Source organism: Limulus polyphemus, unplaced genomic scaffold (assembly GCF_000517525.1).
Source record: "Limulus polyphemus unplaced genomic scaffold, Limulus_polyphemus-2.1.2 Scaffold5020, whole genome shotgun sequence".
Taxonomy (NCBI): Eukaryota; Metazoa; Arthropoda; class Merostomata; order Xiphosura; family Limulidae; genus Limulus; species Limulus polyphemus.
Window position 1 is genome coordinate 25,417 of NW_013670630.1, and position 11,643 is coordinate 37,059.

The 11,643-nt window shown below is 30.7% G+C and overlaps 1 protein-coding gene across 3 annotated transcripts in view; it reads left to right on the forward strand.

Annotated features, from left to right (window-relative positions):
• The window catches only part of LOC106472010 (DNA-binding protein P3A2-like), a 51,105-nt gene that overhangs the window by 22,698 nt on the left and 16,764 nt on the right, over window positions 1–11,643 (forward strand). For 2 of the 3 annotated variants that reach the window (XM_022400616.1, XM_022400615.1), the window contains exon 7: window positions 6,664–6,870. In XM_022400616.1, the coding sequence (XP_022256324.1) occupies window positions 6,664–6,870 (207 nt within the window). The remainder of the gene's footprint in view (window positions 1–6,663; window positions 6,871–11,643) is intronic. The other variant, XM_013932639.2, reaches the window with a different exon arrangement.

The window sequence follows — 11,643 nt, forward strand, 5'->3', positions numbered from 1 at the left end:
TATATATATATATATATATATATATATATAAACAAGGATTTGTAATACTTATTGCATAATTGATCTCGCTTGTAATAAAATTAATAAAATAAAATTCTAAGACTTTCTTTCATAAGTTTCATTGAGTCTCATAAATTTGTGTTCTCAAAAACGAATTCACATAGCTTTCATGTGTTTATGTTAAAACAGAAAAAATACATTGGTTATTGGAATAGAATGTCCAAAAACTACAATAATTGATCTGGCTTTCTAACTCTGGTTTGACAAATTTATTGATATCTCAGCAAATAAAGAAAGTATGAAGTTCACACATTATGTTCTTTTATGTAGTTTTGTGTAGATTGTGTTTCTAATTGGTTGGAAACTGTAGAAGCCTAGTAATAAAATTAGAAAATTCTGATGTTGAGAAGTCTGAACTCAGACTTGTCACATGGTGCAGAAAAATGAAGCTTAATAATTTTTTAAATATCTCTTTTTGAAGTTAATAATTTAAAATTCAGATAATATAAACATTTTATTTAGAAACTACATTTTCATGCCAAGTTTATTCATATACATTGATAACAAAGTTGTTAATCTAAATATTGAATGAAATACTGTAAAAATTCATGATATGCACAAAAGAGCTAGGCCCAAATGCAAAGGGTTAAAGAAAAATGTGACTTGCACAAGTCAGAAGTAAACTAGAAAAAGCCAAAAAATAATAATTCTAATGTGTAATTTGTATTTGTAATTTTATATGAAAATTATTAGAGGAACATTTAAACCAGTTGTTCTCAGCCCCCCTCCTTCCACCTTTTTTTTTTTTCTGCAAGACTCATTTGTAAGCTATGGCCAGTTGAAAATCATTAAATAGTCTTAGTAAATAAAACATCTGGCTTAATAGATAAATACTGAATAACAATGTTAAAAATTCATAAACTGTTATCAGTTTTTAAAGTCTGTTTATGACCCTTTCATACATTCTGAAGACTACTTTGAGTTGTGACCAATGGTTTGAGAAATTCTGATTTAGACCAAATAGAATGCCAAGAGAATTACAAGATTTGTTTTAGGCATATCTATTGAAACTTAAGTATTAAAAAGTTTTTAAGAGGACAGACTTGTTTTTTGCTTTTCAAATTTGGTTATTTTAGTTTTGTGGCAAAATGTATCTATATGATAAATACTAGTTGCAAGAATACCACTACTATTATCTGTTAAATCCTTTATGTCCAGGTATGTTAATTGAATGTACATATTGTATAATTGGTTTTATCGCATTGAGAAAATAAACTACTGATGAACTTTATACAGATTGTGTGACTTCTACAAACAAAATATTGTATTTTTGTGTGATATTTGTATGGAACTGCAGCTTTGAAAATTCAAAACGATTTCATTGTGATATATTTTTCTTAAAGAAACAATTAAAAATGTTTATCTTTGTTATGGTTCTTAATTACTGATTTTATGTCTTTCTTGTAAACTTTTATATTTGTTTTAATTCAAAAAACATTGCATAAAGTGTCACTGTGTTTACTATCACTTGTGTATGATAAAGAGGTATTTTTATCTTACTTATATTACAAGTAATTTTTTTTTAAAATTGTGAATCAGAAGGTTTGATGTATGTAATATGTTTTAAAACCTGTTTTCTTTACATAAATTTCAGATGAGCTGGATCTATATAACATAGAAGCTTAATAGAACAGAAAAAGAGCTTACTTTATGTGTTTAGACTACTACCCAGCAAACACATTTACGTAGTAAATATGTATTAATAATATAGTGGTTTGGTAGTGATTACATAGTTTATTTACGTAACTTTTATGTAAAAGTGTGGACAACCAGAGACATTACTACGTAGTGGAACTACCAATATACAACCTATATTGTATGTTAAAATACCAACATGGAACATTCCATTTACCATTCTACTACTTTGTAACTTCCTTTCTGGCAAGTTGATACTACCTTCCATTGCTTTTTACCTCATCTTAGTGCCTTGTTTATACCTTTGAGCTCCACCCAGAATACTTTCAGTATATTCATTTGCAAAAATAAGTTAGAAGTAATATCATTGATACAACATTACAAAAACAAATTATAAATTTTTTTGATACAATATTACAAAACAGTTGTTGTTTAAGACTCATAACTTAGGTAAATTGATATGCAGAATTATAAACAGATTTTTCTCTACATTAAAATAAATTTATTGTGCAAGCTTTTGGCCCTCTTACTGGAGCCTTAATCGGGCATCAATGCACTGAGCGAGAAAATTTGTTAAACTGTGGAACACTGCTTTAAAATATGTATCTATACAATAGTCGTAACATTAACTGACATCTGGTATCAAAGTTATTAAATATATAGAATTATGATCATCTTATATCGAAGCAATTAAAATAATTTTATTGTGGTAGCTTTTGGCCCTCTTACTGGAGCCTTAATTGGACATCAATGCACTGAGCGAGAAAATTTGTTAAACTGTGAAACACTGCTTTAAAATATGTATCTAGACAATAGTCGTAACATTAACTGACATCTGGTATCAAAGTCATTAAATATATAGAATTATGATTATATTATATTGAAGCAATCAATTTATATTCTGTATTCATCATAATTCTATATGTTTAATAACTTTGATACCAGATGTCAGTCATTGTTACAACTATTTCTTAGATACATACATTATACATTTTCTGATACGACGTTACAAAAAAAGTATACATTTTTTCATCTCTGTAATTCTAATACAGACTCTATTCATCTGAATTGGACTGTATTGCTGTGGGAGTTGGTGAGGGTATCAATTCAACTTCACAAACCACAGTGATGAATAAATCACAAATTAAAAGGTCTGAGATTTGTATTTTCATCTTTCTGCCAAGGACTATTATATGCCAAAACAATGTTGAACAAATTACTCGTTATAAACACCTGCTATACAAATAAAGTTGTACCTCAGTTTATGCCAAAAATGAATATTATGTTTCATGTAATATGAAGCTCAGACAAAGTTGGTACGTGGCTTAGCAATGATGTCATTGTATTCTTTATTTTACTTTTGTCTTGAATGCATTTCAAATTTGGCTATATTGTATTGTGTATATCAGTTAACAGTTTTGACCAATACGAGTGCATCACTTTATTTGTCAATATATTTACCAGGAACAGGTATCCACCACACTTGCTCGGTGCATGCTTAAGACTTTCTGCCATCTGCAGCTCAACCTCAGCATCCTGGCATTTGGGGTGAATTTGTCTACATGCCTTTATTGAATCGTTAAAAAGTTCATTATTGCAATTTACAATAACATTTTCAAATTTAACAAAGCTGGGATTTTACCTCTATAACATTGGAAAATTCATAGAATGAAGAAAATAATAAGACATATAAATGTGATAATGAGGTCAAGTATGAGGTATTAAAGTACATCACCAAATATAAAAATTTGTATGTCATTACTATCTTACAAACAGTCTTGTTTATTGTTACCTAACTGACCCTTTCTGAAAACTATTGTTTTCATTGCACATTCAGTCTACTGGCTGGGCTTTTTTTCACAAAGCTATGTAAAATGGATAGTTTTTTTTAAATAATTACACATGTAGTTTTTACCATGTTTACAGTACCAAAATAATAATCGATTAAAACTGAAAATATCCAGACATGCATACTGATAATTATTCTGTGCAGTAGCGGGTCTTGGAATGTTTGGTTGTTCTTCATGCTGAAGCTGGACCACAGGCTGAAAATCCCCAACATTGTTTCCTCCCAAGGCACTCAGAACAGCAACCTGAAAAATTATGTTAAACCATTTGATCAGATGGATGCTTGATTACATCTACAAATTGGCATACATTTGGTATGTCTAAACTATTTATATGCATGATAATATATATCAATGAAAAAAAATAACTATTCATTATAGGATTTACCAGTTTTTTCTCTGGCCTGGGTTTTCTGATAGCTTGGTACAGGTTTGGTTCAGGTCTTCCCATGTATCCATTGGTTCCTCTACTACTTCCATCTTTTGTGCCTGGGCTTGTTAAACCACTTTTCCTTTACCGGCATGTTATTGGAGAAGTTCTGTGTGCTTTTTTTGGTTGGCAATGATTTCATCCAGTTTATTTTATGGAGCACGGCAATCTGAATATTGGGCAACTATATATAAGTATTGAAACCTTAAAAATACCAGGGTAAAGCAATGATCATTTTATGTTGATGTGTGTCGATTTATTTTTGAAAAACCTTGAGAATTTTTCCTTAATTTTTCAATAAGGGTTTGTTTGGTTAAAAGGTCTATTTATGTTAACTTTAGTATTTTGCTCACTCTTCCTTCATTATCCTCCATTGGTGTGGCTACAACCTGTGTCAGAGATTCTACCTGTGAAAAATATATAAAAAAACAATCACCTGATAGATCAATACCATATTAGTATTGATAGAAATGTATATAAATGTTGTTTATGTGAAAACCAGATTCTTGTGGAAACACTATTATTCAAGTAATAGTAGGCCTCTTTGTAGCCTGATATATAAACTTAACATAAGGCTTAGCTGAAACACTACTTGGTAAATTTTATTTTGCTTTTAACTACAACTCAATGTCATAAAACTTCTGAATTAAACTATTTTGTTGTTATATCACTGAAGTTATAAAAAAATTAAAAATAAAAAACAAATTTTTCTAATATATCAACATGAATATTGAGCATCCAACATAAACATCACTAACTTAGTAACTATAAAACTTAAAAGGCTTATTCCCTCTGACACTATTGAAAATGCTTTCACGCTCCTTTTTTTTTTATCTAGTGATTTTAAACTTTCTACAAACTCTATATGGATGCTAGGAAGCTTATCTTGTCATGATGAAGTATTTTGGAGATTTAAAGTTGCTGATTCAAGAATGCTGGATCTTATTCAAACTTGGTGTTAAGTGTAATTAAGCTATACGCGTCATTCCTGAAGTTTCGTACTTATTCGTATTACATCAAATATAGGCAAATAATTTGGAATTAATTTTTCTCTCGTATTGTTAAATGGAAACTAATATTTTACACAACTTATAATATTTTTATTTGAATGTGATATTAAATATATAAAACTAATACTTAAACACCAAAAAGAAATACTATGTGTGGAATACATAATATCCTACGAGTCACACTGCCAGATGATGTATTCTTTTGCTTTTCGTATGCACTGTAATATTCATTTGTTATTTTTACTTAATAGCCTTAGCAGTATATGTTGTAAAATTACATTCTGACTACTTATGCAAAATGTAATGTTATTACGTAGTTACTACATAGTGGCACAACATTGTGAAGTTATGTTATTACTACATTACCAAACCACTATTATGTCATGATGTAGTGTGTTTGCTGGGGAGCTACAGTTTCTTGAATATGAGATTGGCTGTAACATAATGCCATGACAACTGAGGTTAAGAAACAGTGATTAGCTAGAAGTAATAAAACTACACTTGTATTGAAGTTGAAAAGTTCAAATCTAAAATCAAAATTTACAATTTTTTATACTTATATATACAATTTATATAAATAATCTTTTTATTGAATAAATTTCAACTCTGAAGCTGTTGTTTTTTAATTTGTGGAAGAATGACTACAAGTTTATCTTTAGTATTTTAAAATTTAATGGTGCATCCAAAAAAGATAATTTATTATCAGTGAAATTCTGGATGCTTCAGTAGTAGTATATCATTACACAAGCTCAAGTTATATAGCAAGTATTAACTTAAGACTGCAACGAGAATTATTGAACATCTCAAATGCCCCTCTTCAACTGCAGTAGTGAAATAGTATTGCGAAAATTTTCCAAAGAACACTGATTTTCATATTAGACTTCATGTAAAGAACAAAAAAAAATTTTACAGATTTTGGAATATTTTGCCATAAAACTAAGTCAGATTTGAATGGCAAAGAAGAAGTCTGTCCTCTTAAATTGATATTGAAACTTAATGCATGCCAGGGTTAATCTTGATCAATGTGGAAATTTATTATTATCTCTCAGAAAAAATTTTAAATGGAAGTATAGATACAGTTTCTTAGATTTTCAGCTGTATGAACTGTAAAGTTATATTCAGAGCATATTTTAAATTCCATTTTTAATGTTATCAATTGTTGTTGACTTACTTAAATTTCTAAGGTAGCTAATTTTTTTTATCAGCTAATTACTTCATTTTTTCTTCATCTTTTGCCAACTAGATGTTGATTTGTTTATAAATTTTGGGCTGGATGATTAATGTGGTGATACAAAGGTTGTTTGGCTGACTTGTTGGAGTTTGGGTTCTGTACCACTACTGATTTGATTGTTAGGTTTATACTTTGTGTATTCATGTTATTGTGATACGTGTTTTCATGCTCCTTTGAATGTATTAATAAATGTTTAACGATTCTAAAGTATTTTTCTTCGTCAGAATGTGCCAACATGTACAACATATTTCAGTTCAGGAAAGCTAAGTTTTATAGGGCTATGTTAAAAGCTCATGTTCATGTAATATTTTTCAGTCGGTAATTCTGTACATGTTTGTGTAATACAATTAGGTTAAAGAATGGAATTAGTATATAAGGTTATGTATGTGTGGTGCTATTGTAAGCTTAGTAATGTCAAAGTTAATAAGGAATAATTACTTTCCATTACAGGTATCCTGGACCCATGCTCTAAGGCAAATTGTTATCAACTGCTATAAGTATCATTGTCGAGAAGATCTTCTCCCAGCTTTTTATGAGGAAGAGGAGAAAGAGAAAGGAAAGGTGATTGGTCAAAATCAGAGAACTGTGCAGACTTTAGCTGTGTCTGTAGTTGGCACAGCTGGGTCTGTTGCCACTGCACTTGCTGGGGCAGCGGGGGTGAGTTGGCAGTGGGTTTTCTCCATCCCTGGTTCCAGCAGACTTCCCCGTTTTCTCCTTTTTTGGTATCTTTCTCTTAATTTGTTTCTTTTGCTTTTATTGCTTGAGCAAGTGCATGCATGAATGTTTTTTTTTGTTTGATAACCATTTAAAAACATGAATGTAAACCTATCTTTATAAAAAGAACACACATGCCTCTTGTATAATTAGTTTAAAAAATTATTGAAGATACCTGTGTATGTAGTTGAGGTTCTTGTATTTGCATGTCAAACAATCCTTTCATTGAAATGACAGACATTTATTTTTGGAACTTACTACCATAAGGAAATTTCATCAAAATGCAGGAATTTAACCATTTTTGATGTTATCTTTGCAATGTATTAGTAGTTTTTGAAGAGTAAAGTGCCTTGAATTTTATGATTTTAGCCAGGTTATAAAGTCTGGACATTTCTGCACATTGTCTTTAAATATAAGCCCAGAACTGGAAGTTTTGAATGTGATATGATTAGATAATAATCAGTAATTCCTAAGTCAGACTTAACCTGATCCGTGATCTTTTTCTTTTAATTGGCTGCAGTGATCTGAGAATTCTAAATTAGTACAGGTAATGTGGGACAGATACAGTTTCATCTATTGCAAATAAACTGAAGTACAGAAAAATAGGTGAAACATGACAGTATACTTATTATCTAAGAATCAGGCCACCCACTCTTAGCTTTATCATTGATTTTTCTTCTGTTCTCTGAGAAAGAAATTCTTCACATCCAACTTCTAGCTAACAATACTACTTCAAACAACATGTTAAACTAAAAGCCAAGTGGCAGTACCTCTTACTAGTATTACTTGTTACATATTTACTTCTTCCTAGAATGCTTCAAGAATATTTAACCTTGAAGAACTCAAGAGAGAAGATATTGAAATATATATTGGTACTGATTTAAATTTTACATTTAAAAGCTATTCAGACTTCTACATATCACATCTCTTTTCTTCAATTTTTGTTGATGTGAAAAAATTAAATGACTCACTCAAACTCAAGTTGTTTATCATAAAATATAGAAACTGAGGTAAGAAGTTTAAATAATTTTTGTAAAAGTGAAGGTAAACTAAGTGCAGAGCCAGGTAACTGAAATGCTATTGTGTTCTTCTGCTGAATTGTTATGTTTGTATTGAAGCATGATAAAGGCTATGCTAGTGACAGAATTAAGAAGAATTTTTGTTTTTATGATTTCTACCTATTCATTACTGCGTTCTTAGTTGAGCCTAAGATAATGATTTTAAAGGTGAGTATTTATGAGATTATTCACAGGAAATTAAGGTCAATGAAAGATTAAACTTGTGTATATTGAGATACATAACATTGTGTTGTGTGGCAGTCATCATTAAAACATACAAACACAGAATCTCAGTGTGTTTAATATGCAAAGTATTCCAATGTATAAGGTAGTTATTTAATTGTCTCAGGTTTGATTTATGCATGTATAACCTAATTAATTAGAGGATTGTATGTCATATTTATTTAATTTAGTGCAGTATTACTTCAGATTATTTTTGTAGTATAAGTTTGTAGTGGTGTCACTGTTTTTTTCCCAACTAAACAAAGCTCAAAGTTTTGTTTCAGGCTCTATCTAACTTTTTATATGTGGTTTCAATCTTAATACAGAAACTGAAACTTTAATAAATAGCATCTTAAAAGTAATAAGTAATGTAATAACTATTCTAAGTTTATTAGAAGTTAGATGATTAATTTATATATGATAAAATAAGAGTGGGGAAACATAAGTTTGTTCTTATACAAGTACCAATACAGATACATCACTTATCCTTTGTAGCTGTTTATGAAATAGCAATGAAGGTTTGTGGTCTGAACTTGATCTTGTACCTAGTTTGGAAAAGCCAGTAAAAGATTGTGTTCATATTGTATCAGGACGTTTATTGGATTAATTAATACTGATATACCTAATTAACATCTTCTGATCAAAAATATAAATCAACCCAATAAAGTATAGCTAATTAAATATTCTGTTCTCATGTTCTTACTTGTAAAGATAATTATGCTTGTTTCATCAGTTGGGTTACATTCTCTGTTAACTATATATTTGGCCATAAACCCAGTAAGATCTCAGGAGATTTAGATTAGCCCTAAAGCCACATACTGCTGATGAATAGTTTGTCTGGTATGGCGTTTCACTTTGTAATACAACTCAGTCATATTTATGATACCATCTTGCCTTGCTTAGCACAAGCTTTGACTTTTTTTTTTCTTCTGACAAATGCTCAAACTGAAACAAAGAATTTTTGAATTATCTGTAACTTTTTTACTTTTCTCTTTGTACAGTTCATAAAGGTCAATAACATTCCATTTGGTGATAATATTGCTAGATAAAAAAAAAAATTTAAGGATTTAAGCCTAAATTAGAACTTTTTTATATGTTTCTATTTATTTTAGAATAAGGTGTGATTTCTATTTTAAAAGTTATTTATGTTTTGGTGATAATATTGCTAGATAAAAAAAATAATTAAGGATTTAAGCCTAAATTAGAACTTTTTTATATGTTTCTATTTATTTTAGAATAAGGTGTGATTTCTTTTTCTAGACTGCATTTGCCTGGGTCAGCATGTTAGATGTGCTGGTGCTGTGCTATGCAAAATGTTGAAAACAAATTATCTCCTGTACTACCTAATGGTGCAAAGTAATCTATAAATATAAAAAGAAAAACAGAGAAATAATAAAACACTTTTGTAACAAAATGTATTAATGTATGATAATTATATTTTTATCTTTGACTTGAAAGTCAAAAACTCATTTTCAAGTAGGCACAATTTTAAGATAGCTCTGTGAAGTGTTTATTTGAGAAGAATTAAGCTTGAATGACTTAGGGTTTTTTTGGCATATTTTAATATATATATATATTTGTATGTGCACAATAGTAAATTGAGATGGATTTTAGTTTTACCATTTAAATTACACAGTAGATAGAATTGCTTGGGGGATAAAATATATTTCCGAAACATACTTACCTCCTTTCACACTACAACTATTACTTAACTGCTAGGGTTACTTTTCCTTTGCCCATCTAAGCATTAGTCTGATTTTTTCTCGTTTCCTCCAGTCTTTTATTTTCCACTTAATTTCCCTTGGCAGTATCTGTCTCATGACACTCTCTACCTATGTCAATGTGCCCTCTATCTTGGTACTGTATATAATTAATGATGAAAGTCTTCCGGATATATCCGGATACTTCTAAAAAATCCTGAAAACCTCCGGTTTTCTTCCTGAGAAACACATTTTTTAAAATTATTTATCGGATTTTGGTGTTCCATGCCATAGATAAGCATTTATGCAATCGTGCGGTTTGTTTACATTTGGCGGCAGGGCGCCGCCATTTTGTAGTCTCACAATGCTTGCTGGTGTGTACGAGACCTTGTATACTTATAATGCAAACTTCATGTCATGTGAACGAGATTTTATCTCGAAAACGTGCTTTAGAAAACGACTCTTCAATTGTCTCGCTCAATAGAAAGGTACACAAAAGAATGACCATCCTTTGATTTGCCGTCTTGTTTAGTCACGTCATTGAATGATAATTAAGAAATTATTAACGATTTTCTAAAACTCCAGTACAAGAAATGATTATGAACTTTAATAGATCTATAAAGTAAAATTTACTAACCACGTGCATATCCTGGCCTGTCCACTTTCCTCACAAAGTCCGATAAAAAGTCACCATCAATTGTCTCGCTCAATAGAAAGGTACACAAAAGAATGACCGCGTTTTCTAAAGCACGTTTTCGAGATACAATCTCGTTCACATGACATGAAGTTTGCATTATAAGCATACAAGGTCTCGTATACGCCAGCAAGCATTGCGAGACTACAAAATGGCGGCGCCCTGTCGCCGAATGTAAACAAACCGCGCGATTGCATAAACACGTATCTATGGCATGGAACACCAAAATCCGATAAATAATTTAAAAAATAGTGTTTCAGTATTTGAGAGAAGTCTCAAGAATACAGACAGATCCAACCCTACCTGGGATAAATGACAGCACCCGACTGGATCACTGGTGGAGAGAGGTTATGCCTTGCTATCCAGCTCTTGGGAAGGTAGTAAGAGCTTGTCTTAGTATTTTCACTGGACCCAAAATAAAACAGTCATTTAGCGTTATGAATGACGTCATTGATGCTAAATCAAACAGGATGGCTGTGCAGACATATTCTTCATTTCAGAGCGTGAAATATGATTTAAAAGCACAGAACACTAGCAGCCTTGGTCATTACCATAGGGAGTATGTCCTAAGGGATCCTGTGGACAAGAGTGTGTGCTACCACATGCAGACAGCCTATGGCAGATATGCTAAAAAACTGAGGGAGAGGAAAGAAGAAAAGGCACTGCCAAATCCAGCTTATTCTAAACATGGATCAAAACAATCAATGCACACAATTGCTAAAAACATTAAAAAAGCAATATGGTCAAAGAGAGGAGCTAGCAAGAGAAAACGAAACAGTGAGGATGTTTAAAAACCACAGAAGAAAAAGATCTAGTGTTGTTGGTGTCACTGTCACAGCTGGTTTTCTCTTTCCTAAGCAGACTGTCTTGTTTTATTATTATAGAACTATAAACTTTTTACAGAATTTCCAGTGCATTCCATTTTATATGTATAATTTAGTGCTTTATTGATGGATTTGAAATCCTTGAAGTGGCATGGTTATAAGAAATATTCCTTTTGTGTTTTCTTGACTTCAGTATTGTGATAACTGATAATATTTTA